Genomic DNA, 12204 nt, shown 5'->3' with positions numbered 1-12204 from the left:
CTGGCGCCCGGGCCGGCCCGCGCCTTTGCAGCGTGCTTCATGCATCCGGAGCCCGCCCCGCCCCCGAGCAGCAGCAGCCCGGAGCTTCCCCTCAGCGGCAGCCGCCGGAGCCGCCGCCGGAGCGGGGACGGGGAGCCCCCAGGGTCGCCGCCACCGCCCGCCGTCACTTACCCGGACTGGATCGGCCAGAGTTACTCCAAGGTGATGAGCCTCAACGAGCACTCGATGCAGGCGCTGTCCTGGCGCAAACTCTACTTGAGCCGCGCCAAGCTCAAAGCTTCCAGCCGAACCTCGGCTCTGCTCTCCGGCTTCGCCATGGTGAGCTCGGGCCGCCCTGCCCTGCCCCCCCTCCCGTCCTGGCCGCTCCGGCCCGCAGCCCCGACGGGGCCCACAGGGGTGACGGGGAGAGCTGGGAGAATGCTGTCGCGGACGCCAGAGGGGCTAAGACGTGAGGAGAGGTGGGCGACAAGTGACACCCTGTGTGGGCGATGGGGTGTCATACAAATGTCCAGGGCTAGAGGGACTCGAGGGCCTTCAGACGGGCAAGCTTGATGCGGCAAGGAGGGAGAAACAGCAGGATCCTCGAAGTAGATCTGTAACAACCCGGTCCCTCATTTGTTCCAACCCGGGGAAAGGAAGGACGTAAGGGATCTGATCTCCTTGGGAGCAGGTGTCAGGAAGTAGGAAGGAGGAGACGGACCCCTGAGCTGGCTCTTGTGCCCCCACACTTGAGGCCAGAGATATTGGCGGCGTTCTCTTATCACCCAGTAGAGGGGATTTCCTGACACCCTTACTTTCCTACCGTATTTTCCGAGAGCCTCAGCCTGGGGGTTTGACAACCACTCCCCACACTCCGATTTTTCTCCAGCAACTTGCCACTGAGTCACAGGATGGGGGAGGGGGGTGGGACATATTCCCTTTGAATGGGCTCTTTCTTATTTGGGGGGCGGAGATGGGGGGCGGAGAGTAGGCATAGTTTCCTCTCCCTATGCTGGGCTAGGCGGAGTGAGAAAGGAGCCTCGGAGGGGTGGGGTAGGTGAGGCTCCTGGTTAGGCAGAGAAGTGGCCCTGGGGATGCCTACAGGCGGGGAATCTTGGAATCTCCCGAGCCACAGCACTAGTAACAATTCTGGATTATCTGCCTGCTGGAATGGGATCGGCCCCCCACCCCACCCCAGGTCTGTAGCTCAGATCACTCCTGACACGGAGTGAGCTAAGCCCTTAGCCTTGAGGGAGGGAGCGGCTACACCCTTTGTGTTTTCTTCGGAAGGGAGTGTTTCTGGTACTCTCCCTGTGTTCTCCAAACAAGTGGCCCAAGACGGTGGAGCCTGCACTCTTTAGAAGCCCTGAGCGGGCTGGAGCACACTGGGCCACAGTGCAAATGCCAGGTGACTGGGGGTGGGAAGAGGTCTCCCAGCTCTGCCACTTGCTGCCTTAACTTCTGAATGAAGGCAGCTACTCAGAAGTTTCTCTGATTTTAAGAATTAAATTGAGGGAGGCTTGAGAGAGAATTTAGGTTGATATGATGAAATTCTGGTCTTTTCGTCCCAGATCCTAAGAGACCAGTCTCTGCCTTTGCCTGAAGACTAAGAAGAGCCGACATTTACCAAGCACTCACTACGTACTAGGCATCGTCTGGGTTCCCTACCTCCCACACTAACTCCTCGACCACCCTTCAAGGGGATTTTGTCGTGGCACTTTACCAAGGCCACACAGCCAGTCTGCTGGAGTGGGATTTGAACCTAGATGAGCTGGCATCCAGAACTCTCTTGGGCACGTTTGTCATTTTTGTGTATAGAGCTCTGATCGATGCCTAGCCAGGGTCATGTTAGGACCAGGCCTCCTAGGAAATGAGAGATAGAGCAGAAAAGTTTCTTTTAAGGAAAACAAAATGTTACAGTTTTGGAGAAGGGAGTGACAGCAGTGATTATCAGCTCTTCACAGCAGCGCTCTGGGTTTAAGATGGTGGGATGCTTGTTCCCCTTTTTCTTGGGGTCATAAATTCATAGCTGCCCAGGCCCCTTCCCACTCCAGGAGAAGTCAGGATCCAGTGAGTGACACTCTTCTGCCTTCTCTAGTCCTCTCTTCCAAAGAAGCCAGGCCTTCTAATCAAATGTCACCTCCCTCTTCCTCTTGCTAAAAGCAGTTTGGGAAGTCTGGAGGCAGGGGCAGCCAGCAGCATCGGGAGGGCCTTGGCTCACCCAAACTGCTTATTGGGGATCCTTATTTTCCCCAGTCAGGGTGGCAAAGGCTTCCTGGCTCTGCTGATGGAATCCTCAAAAGTTCTGCCGGCAAGGATGGGCTGAACCCCATAACAGCGTTCATTCTAGGGAAGCAGTTACAAGAGAGCAGCTGTGTTTGCCATGTGCCTAGAAATCTATGGGAGAGATGGGGTTGGGGCGGGGATGGGCATTGAGCAGGGCAGGTCTGGCCGTGTCCCACCCCAACCACGGACACCCAGTTTTGTGAGTGAGCCTGCGAGGAAGGGGTGCCACATAGCCCAGCACTATGGAAACAGAGTGAGGAGTTTCCTGGACTACTCTCCCTGTCCTGTGAGTCAGCACTACCAACTTCCTGCCCCCCTAGAGACCTGGAACACCAGAGTAGTTGACATGACCTTTGATCTCCAGGGGGATGCCAAGCTCACCTGGTCTCCAGGTGAGATTGAGTGAGGGTCTTCCAAGAGCCGGAAGGGGATTGAGAGGACCCCTGCCCCCCTGCCGTGGGTAGAAGGGATGCCCAGTGTCCTCATGTGCTGGGGAGATAGGCCATGAGGCCCCAGACGAGGGGGCTTTACTCTTTGGGGCCAGCTTTCTCATGTACAAAGGGGCCTACATCCCGTTTTCCCAGGGACTTGCATGAGGATTCATTACGAGGCCCAATTGGGCCTACGAAAGGTTGAGGAATATTCAGGATCTGATGACATATACCTTAGCTGGACCCTCTAGTCTGCAGACAAGGTTCCTGCTCCTGAGGGTATTTCTAGAAACAAGATGCTGTGTCTAGGCTTAGCATCCAGACTCCAAACCAGGGGCCCTGGATGTAGCACATGGTCAGCATCCAGCAGGTGCCCTTGAGCAGCGGTCTCCAACCTTTTTGGCAACAGGGACCGGTGCTCCCATGAGAATCTAACGCCTCATGATCTGAGGTGGAGCTGAGGCGGTGATGCTGGCGCTGGGCAGTGGACGCAAATACAGATGAAGCTTCACTTACTCACCCGCCTTGCAGCCCGGTTCCTAACAGGCCACGGACCGGTACCGGTCCGCAGCCCAGGGTTTGGTGACTCCTGCTGTTGAGCCAGAGGTACCTTCAAGGACCGTCATTTTGGCCATCTGTGCCTCAGTTTACCTCTCAATGAGAGGCTGCCAGGCTCGGCCTGACCCGGTCCCCTGCAGAACCGTGGCAAGCACACATGGCAGTCTTGGTTTGCTGGGGAGGGCAGGCTGTAACGTTAGCCTAAGCAGAAGATAATTGGGAAGGTCAGCCTGCTGCCGTCAACAAAATGCTTTCCACGACCTGGGATCAATTATTTTTGGATTATCTGCCTCCTCAAGTTCTCTGCCCGCCAGCACCCTTTTGTTCCCAGGTTCCAGAGCGGGTTCAGAAGTTGCTTGGAATTTCTATGAAAATGAGTTGGAAGGAAGAGCTCAAATCATAAGACGTTATTGAGCCTCTATGACGTATTCGAAGTCCAGGGGGCATGGAGATGAGTACAAAATTACTATTACGACTCATAGTGCTAAATACTAATAGTCATCGTTGCTGTTTTTGATTGGGCCCTTGTGAGAGGCTCAGCGTTGTGCTAAGTGTCCTACTTGTACCATCTCTTGTGATCTTCACACAACCTGGTGAGGATTGAATGACTTGCCTGACGTTACCTGGCTGGTAAGCGACAAAGCCCTCTGGTGTAGCCCCATTGCTGTGGGAGAGGAAGCGTGGGAGAGTGATGGGGAGGCTCAGGTATTTTTGACCAAAGTAAGAATGAGGACTCTGAAACCAGACATCTTGGGTTCAAATCCTGGCTCTTCCACTTACGACTGTGAGATCCTGGGTAAGTCACTTAATGCCTCTCCGGGCCTCAGTCTCCTCGTCTGTAAAATGGGGATAATAGTAGTTCCACCTTCATAGGATGGGGTGAGGATTCATTGAGTTAGTAGAGATAGTCCCCAACTTAAGATGGTTTGACTTAATGGCTTTTTTGACTTTATGATGGTGCAAAAGTGATATTCAAAATAAATTACACAGGATATTCAACATTTTATATAGGCTTTGTGTTGGATGAATTTGACCAGTGTCGCTAATGTAAGTGTTCTGAGCACGTGTAAGGTAGGCTAGGGTAAACTATGATGTCCAGTAGGTTAGGTGTATCAAAAGCATTTTTTGACTTCCAATGTTTTCAACATACTATCATTTTATTGGGATGAAACCCCATTGTAAGTCAAGGAGCCTCTGTATTTGCAAAGCACTTAGAATGTACCTGGCCCAGCCATCAAGGAATCTTGCTCACCCTTGGAACATGGTGTTGGGACTGCATTTATAAGGGTTAACTGATCTAGAAGAATGTGATTCCAGCTAAGCCTTGAGGGTGGTAGAGTTAGGGCTTAGGAGGAGAGCCCTCTGATCAGAGGAAGTGTGGGGAACAAAGTTTGTGGGAAAGGCAGAAGGGCTGGTATGGTTGAAGTTCAGGGTCTGTGAGAAGTAGTAGAGAAAAATGAATCGAGCCAACAAGATGGCACAGGGCATTGACTGGCTGGCTGGGAAATTTGAACTCTTGTATAGGCAATGGGGAGCCATAGAAGGTTCTGGAGTGGAGGAGTTACATGATGAATTCTAGAATAATGTTGATGATGTTACTATTTACTAAATACTAGGCATGTGCCTGGACCTTCTTCTTCGATTCTTATTGAATCCTTAAAACAGCTATAAAGGTATGTACTGTAGGTAGGAGAACTAAGGTTCATAGAGGTTATGATCACCCAGCTAGTAGAATTCAATCAAGCCCTGGTCTGCCTGACCTGGAGCCTTTGCTACTCAACTACTGTCTCCCCACGTCCCTGCAGCTGGTCAGTCACTGGGCCTTTGAAGTCTTCCAGATGTCCAGCTCTGGGCTGTGTAGAAATGGAATTTTGCTGAATGCCCCAGGGAAACGGTGCTCCCTGCCTAACTGAGAAGCCTTTTTGTAAGTGCCTTAGGCACATTTCTGGAATTTTCAGCTTGGATCTGTGTTGAGCTCTGCTGGTCGCTGGGTCCAGGGCTGGTGAAAGAGGACTCAGGCTTCCCAAGGGGCCACTGTGGTAATCGGGGTGGGGGTGGGGATTCTGTTGGAGAAGTAAAACTGAGAAAGTTTAAACCAAAGCCAGCAGGTTTCTCTCTGGTGGGACTTCTGGGGGCCTTTAATGTACTACTCCCCAGAAGTGATGTCTCAAGCTGATGGGACTACAGGGTCTTAAGAGGAGAATCTCCAGAGACTATGGTGTGACAGCCGTTTGGGGGAGGACTGGTCTAACCCAAGAATGGCCAGCTTTTTCTGGAAAGGGCTGGGTAGCAAATACTGTCGTCTTTGCAGGCCACGAGCTTTCAGTGGTAACTATTCACTTCTGCCATTTTAGCTCAGGCCACAGGTAAATGGATGGATGTGGCTATGCGCCAGGAAAACTATAAAAACTGTAGTCTGCAGGCCACAGTTTGCTGACCCCTGGTCTAAATGTTGGTCTCCAAACTTCTGCGCGCATGCTCTTCACAAAAGATTGTTAGCGCTAGCCTCAGTATCTGTATGCTTATGTATACAAATATGTATGCATGTTATATGTGTATTGTACATATGTCAGCTTATGCATGATATGTGTTGTAATAAAACACCATGTGTATTAAAACGTACATAAAAATACAATATCGAAAAGTCGAAAGGATGAGCTAAGTAACAAATGAATGCCATCAGAAGTTCTAATGTGGTCTTCTGACTTCCAGCAGATCACATAGGATTGTCTGTCGGACACTATTCCTTCCATATTCTTTTACGGAGGCCCCTACACTGAGTGCTGGAGAAAAAGAAATGGAGTGGAGTGAGCAGGATGTGTCATTCCATCTTCAGACAGTGCGGTTAGTGCGGCGGTGGAGGAGCATTGATTGAAGGACACTTATCACGGCCAGAAAACACTTATTTGCCTAAATGTTCGGTGCCTGTCATCTTCCCTGGGGCAGGGAGTTGGCTGTCTTAATTCCTGCTTTTTCTCCAGCAGAGCCACAAGATCCTCCAAGCACATAGTCGTTTCTCAATAAATATTTTCCGTGAATGAATGAACGGCCCCGTCCTCACCTGGGAGGTCGTAGAATGAATGACTTGGAAGGTAAAACCTAAAAAAGTCGGAATTCGCCAGATGAAGGGAAAGTCTAGGCCTGTTCTCCCCGCCGTCCCCACCCCAATCTGCAGGTTCAACCGATTAGTGGCTTGTAACATGTATTTAGTGAGTTGCAACCAACATTTTTTTTAGTGGAATGAGAATGGAACGAAATAGAAAGTGCCGTGCATTGCATATTGTAAGAATAGACCATGTTCTTGCTTTTAAGTATTGTTTAGTAGAACTTTTATTTCTGTTATAAATGTGTATCTATTTATAGAAACCTTTGGAGTACTGGACTGTAGTGGTCAAAAGAGTTTATAACCTGCTGGACTAGGCCTCAGTCCTTTCTTAATAGATGGTTTGCATCTGAGGTGGGGCCGGCAGGCTCAGACAGCTCTGGGTGACCCCGGGTGACTGTGGCTTGGCGGCCCTCCTATTCTAGGCTGCAGCCACCCATCCTCCTCAAAAAGAAGCCCAGGCTTGGGAAAGGACAGTTGTGTCTCCCAGCTGTTGGCGCTGGGGTCGGGCCAAGTATAAGGAGTCTGCCTCAGAAGGACCTGGACTTTCAGGTGCCAAGAGGCCAGGGTCTCCGTGGAGCCCAGCAGGAGTGAGGAGAGGTGGCTGGCATTCAGGCGCAGTAGGAAGACACCTTGCAAAGCCAGCCAGGCCCCACCTTTCAGAATTACACAGTCCTCTTGGCTCATGCTTGAAAATTGGCATCCCAGCATCCCCTGTGGGCTAATGGACCAGTGTGAGTGGGGCTAGTGGTCTCTCGCCTTTTCTACCCCTTTGGGACTCCCGTGGCCAGGTTCAAGCAGGCCCGTGGCTGGCTGGGAGCTGTTTATTTTGGGTTAACTAATGTTCTCCAGCTATATTTACCTTGTGAAGCTGCTTGCAATCTGATCTGATCTGATCTCTCTGGGACTCAGCTAGGGGCCCTGAGTCGCCTGCCAGATTCCACGAGTTCCCCCTGACTTTACTCTCCCTACCCATGGGGAGATTTCCCAAGCAGGAAGCTTTCTGGAAAAGGCAGCGGCCTCTATTCCTGCGAACAGTTTTCATCAGGATCCATGGTTTGTGCCAGCTGTTCTTTCAGAGCCCCATGGCTCTGAACTTGGTCTTTAATGTGGGAACAGTACACACAGCCAGTCTGCATGGTCGAAGTTCCAGGAATTGTAGGGTCCGGCGAGGGCGATGGGGTTTCTTCCGGAGCATAGCAGCAGGCCCCTTCCTCTTCCTTAGCTAAGTGTGCAGACTGAGCCACCCAGCTTCTCCCCAGCCCAAGAGCTGGGGGAGGGCTGGCCAGTTCTGGTGGCCCCAGACCAGGTGTGTCCCAACAGCTGCTTCTGACCCTGGAGCCTATGGGTGTGACGAATGGTGTGGAAAGGGTAGTCTCTGTCATGCTGATGTGGCCATCTGGCCAGATGTGGTTGAGGGCCCAGAGTGGGGGTCTGGTCTTTCTCCCACCCCGAAAGGTAGAACATGGAAACATGGGGTCAGCTCTCGTTAGCCTGAGCTCAGGGTGTCCAGGAGCTATTTCTCTTCCACTTCAAGCCCTGTGTTTTCATTTTCAACTAAGATTTATTGAGCACCTCCTGTGGGCTGGCCCTGTATTAAACAATATCATATCAGGACCTCATTTAATGTCTTATTCCATCTGGGCTTTTATAACAGAACACCACAGACTGGCGGCTTATAAACATTTATTTCTCACAATTCTGGAGGCCGGAAGTCCAAGATCAGGGTGCCCGGAGATTAGATATCTGGCAAAGGCCAGCTTCCTGGCTGATGGACAGCATTGTCCTCACATGGTTGGGAGGCAAGGGAGCTCTGTGGGGTCTTTTTCATAAGGGCGCTAGTCCTGTCATGGGGTCTCCACCCTCGTGACCTAATCACCTCCCAGAAGCCCCACCTCCTAACACCATCACATCAGGGGTTAAGGTTGCAAAGTATGAATTTAGAGGGAACACGAACATTCAGTCTATAATAGCAACCATGTGAGGGAAGCTGTCCTGTTACCCCCTTTGCACACGGGCTTCAGGGCCAAGTGGACTTGAGTTCAGATCTCCCGCTCAGGGGCAGTCTGACCCTTGGGACAGCCGACCTACCTCTCTGAGCCTCAGTTTGTAAAAGAATAATAATGATGTTACTAATAATCATTGACACTTTATTAAGCTTATTATATACCAGGTCTTATCCTAAGGGCTTTATATTTGCTAATTCATGAATCCTCAGAACAATTATAAGAAGTAGGCCCTCTGGGGAAAAAATAAAATAAAAATAGGAAGTAGGCCCTTAATTTATAGATGCAGAAGCTGTAGCACAGAGAAGTTGAAATACTTGTCCAAGGTTACCAACTTTGTAAGTAGAGGAGCTAATTCACGCTTCAGGCTACACGGAGGGAGAGATACCAGGTAAGGTTACAGATTGAGAATGTTACCTGTATATGACCCCCCTTCTGCTCCCAGTGCCCAGCTCTGGGCCTGACACACCTAATGGGTCCAGACATTTCCAATGAGGGAATAAATAGCCAGTGGACCTGGGACAGCCAAGCAGCAGGCTCTCCTGTTTGTCCCTTCTCCGGTTTCAGGTTCCGGGGCAACAGGCCAAAACAGGAAGAGGAAGTACTGGGGGTGGGGAGGTAGCAGGAGGCACCCGCCACTAGAGGATGCGTGCCCCGCTTTTCCAGTGTAGGCAGCCCTGGGGACAGACCGCAGGGCTTCCGGATGTGACTTTTAATTCACTGTGCCCTGGTGGCCTGCCCTGATGCCCCATGTCCCTCACCAGCATGTACTAAGAATTGTCAGAGCTGACATTAGGCCACCAATGGTCTTAAAAGCAGTCAAAATCTTAATGACACTGCTCCAGATTTATATGAACTTGAAACATTTTGTAAACTCCTAGGCTAAAAAGTTCATAGAATCATCAATTGTAGGGATTCCAAAGCAAAAGTCTGTGAATCCCATTGAAAGTGTCTGAAAAGTTTTATGACTATTCCTGGGTATTCTGAGGATATCTGTTATTGTCACCAGTGTCTCAAAGGTGTCGGACCGCAAGTCAGCTCTAAATTGTACTTACCCCTACACCAGGAGGTTAGAAACCAACCTCAAAGGATTTCACATAGAGACAGTAGCTTTGAGGATGAGGTTTCTAAACTTAGTAATAATAAAGCTTACTTTCACTGAGGGTTTACTCTGTGCCAGGCAGGCACTCAGTATTTTACTTGGGATTAACTTAAGTTAATCCTCATAAAAATCCTGTCAGCCATGTCTCATTATTTCCATTTTACAGACAAGGAAACTGAGGCCCAGAGAGTTAGAGGGACTGGCCAGAGACATAGTCTAATAAAGGGCAGAGGAGTTAGGATTCAGAGGCAAGCTGCCTGGCTCCTAACCACTGCCCCACACAGCCTTTCCCGGCCACAGGAAGGGTGCAGTGGAACAAGAAATGAAAACAAACAGGGCCCGACATTACAGGCGAAAGGAGAGTTGGTGGGGAAGGAAGGAGCCTACCGCCCTCCGTCTCCCCAGGAGTCTGGAGGGGTCAGGGCAGCCTGGCACGTACATACATAGCGAGCACTTAATGAAGGGTCACTGTCCTTCACGGTATTGCCATCGTTGCTCTCTGCCCCAGGCCCTGGCAGTATGCCTGCCACCCGCTGCTCCTGGCGCAGATCTGATGAGCTGGCTCCTTCATATGGGGGTGATTTGCAAGGCCCAGGTAAGAAGCAGCGGGTGGTGAGCCCGGAGTATGCCCCTGCTGACCCCGGATCTACAGGTCTCCAGGAACTGGGGAGCAGCTAGTAAGTCAGCCCTGGGGCCCTGAGCCCAGAGCTGGGCCTGGGGAGGGAATGGCCCCAGGGCTGTCCCACCATCTCTTCTGGGAAGCGTCCTGTGGTTCCTTGTTGGTTGGCATACCGTGTTCTTAGACAGGGCCTGGGCGTGGCCTGGGAGGGCCTTCATCCCTACCCTGGGGCCAACAGGGGGACTGGTAGGTGCTTGCTTTTTTTTTTTTTTTTTTTTATGCAAACCTTTTTTTAATCGTAGTCAGACGGACATAAAACTTACCATTTAACCATTTGTGGCAGTTGGTTTTTAATTCCTGGCTGGGTGGTAACAGCAGTGGTGACTATTTGGGAGGTGTTTGCCACGTACCAGGAGCTCTCGTTTAGTTGTTAAAATAATCTTTACGAATTAATATGATATCTCTATCTTACAAAAAAGAAAGTGGAGGCTCAGAGAGATTCAGTCCTCGACTTTCCCAAGGACATGCTGCTAGTGAGCAGCAGAACTGGGATTCGAATCCAGGCAGCCTGCTTTTGCCACCAGTACTTTCTGCCACCTCTCAGCCCCAAAGCGGGTGGGTCTTGTTATCCTATTATACAGATGTGGAAACTGAGGCTCAGAGAGGTCAAGTGACTTGCCCAGGGTCCCAGAGCTTGACAGGAGGAATGCCTCTGTGAGCTGTGACCATCCTGGTGCTCAGCCCACTCTGCCCTAACCCCCAGGTGGCGATGGTGGAGGTGCAGCTGGACGCCGAACACGACTACCCGCCAGGGCTGCTCATCGCCTTCAGTGCCTGCACGACAGTGCTGGTGGCGGTGCACCTGTTCGCGCTCATGATCAGCACGTGCATCCTGCCCAACATCGAGGCCGTGAGCAACGTGCACAACCTCAACTCGGTCAAGGAGTCGCCCCACGAGCGCATGCACCGCCACATCGAGCTGGCCTGGGCCTTCTCCACTGTCATCGGCACGTTGCTTTTCCTGGCTGAGGTCGTGCTGCTCTGCTGGGTCAAGTTCTTGCCTCTGAAGAAGCAGCCGGGCCAGCTGCGGCCTACCAGCAAGCCCCCAGCCGCAAACGTCAACAATGGCAGCACTGGGGGCATCACCCCGGGCCAGGCCGCCGCCATCGCCTCCACCACCATCATGGTCCCCTTCGGCCTGGTCTTCATCGTCTTTGCCGTCCACTTCTACCGCTCATTGGTCAGCCATAAGACGGACCGACAGTTCCAGGAGCTCAACGAGCTGGCCGAGTTCGCCCGCTTGCAGGACCAGCTGGACCACAGAGGGGACCACCCCCTGACGCCCGGCAGCCACTATGCCTAAGCCCTCCCGGGCCTGGGCACATCCTCGCTTTGGCCTTAGGCCCTTCCCCACGATCTCATCCTGCCCCAGCCTCAAGGACAGCCTGTGCAGGGGGCTCGGCTTTTGTCAGGGGGCAGAGAGTGGAGGGGAGAGGCTCTTTTTTTAAAGAGAAATTGTTGCACTTTGAAACTTTCCTCTAAGAAAATAAGCACTTCCTGTTCTTCCAGCTCCAGGTTCACCTCCTATTAGGAGGCCACCAGTGGGAGCCAGAGCGGGGACAAATGCTCCCTTTGTCTTTCCCTCCTCCCCCATGCCACCTGGATGCTTCCTGTCTTTTCCGTCTTGACCGCCCCCCTAGTTCAGCGTCGAGTGTGTGCGTGTGCGTGTGTGAACACATAAATATACTCATAAGGGACACCTCTCGTGTCTGTATTTGTTGGGTCTGGGCTGCCTCGTGTTATGTCTCTCGGTGCCCCAGTCAGGTGAGCCTCTAAACAAATTGGTTTTTCACCATTTTGAGAAATTTCAGATCCACAGAAAAGTCGCATGAACAATAACTGAAATATATAGTCAGTTCTTGTTATTCACGGTAGTTCTATAAAGTCACCGTGCACATGGATTAGTGGATGCTGAACTACCAGTCTTACGGAAAACACGGAGTGACGTTCCTGCGGGCCTCTGGTCACAATATTTTTGTTAACTGATCAATACGTAACTGTTCTATGTATGTTTCTGTTGAAAGACACCTTATTTAATATATGGTGTTGAGCCATTACCA

General features: G+C 51.4%; 1 protein-coding gene across 2 annotated transcripts; it reads left to right on the top strand.

The window, feature by feature from the left end:
- Positions 1-6: 6 nt before the first annotated feature.
- ORAI1 (ORAI calcium release-activated calcium modulator 1) lies at positions 7-11847 on the top strand. 2 transcript variants are annotated; one of them, XM_006910009.2, is made up of 2 exons: positions 7-318; positions 10848-11847. In XM_006910009.2, exons 1-2 carry the CDS (start codon positions 40-42, stop codon positions 11445-11447), a joined length of 879 nt encoding a protein of 292 aa, XP_006910071.1. In that variant the 5' UTR covers positions 7-39; the 3' UTR covers positions 11448-11847. The 2 variants fall into 2 exon arrangements, with proteins under 2 accessions (XP_006910071.1, XP_024901313.1); XM_025045545.1 differs by having other exon boundaries at positions 7-201; positions 10848-11843.
- The last annotated feature ends 357 nt before the right edge of the window (positions 11848-12204 follow it).

Source organism: Pteropus alecto, unplaced genomic scaffold, assembly GCF_000325575.1.
Source record: "Pteropus alecto unplaced genomic scaffold, ASM32557v1 scaffold213, whole genome shotgun sequence".
NCBI lineage: Eukaryota > Metazoa > Chordata > Mammalia > Chiroptera > Pteropodidae > Pteropus > Pteropus alecto.
Note: the sequence above shows the minus strand (reverse complement) of the source record. Positions and strands in the feature narration are given on the sequence as shown.

Excerpts from the sequence above, each read along its gene's own strand:
- ORAI1 (XM_006910009.2), top strand. The coding sequence starts at position 40 with ATGCATCCGGAGCCCGCCCCGCCCCCGAGCAGCAGCAGCCCGGAGCTT. Across the intron at positions 319-10,847 it reads TGCTCTCCGGCTTCGCCATG|GTGGCGATGGTGGAGGTGCA; the intron begins GTGAGCTCGGGC and ends CCTAACCCCCAG.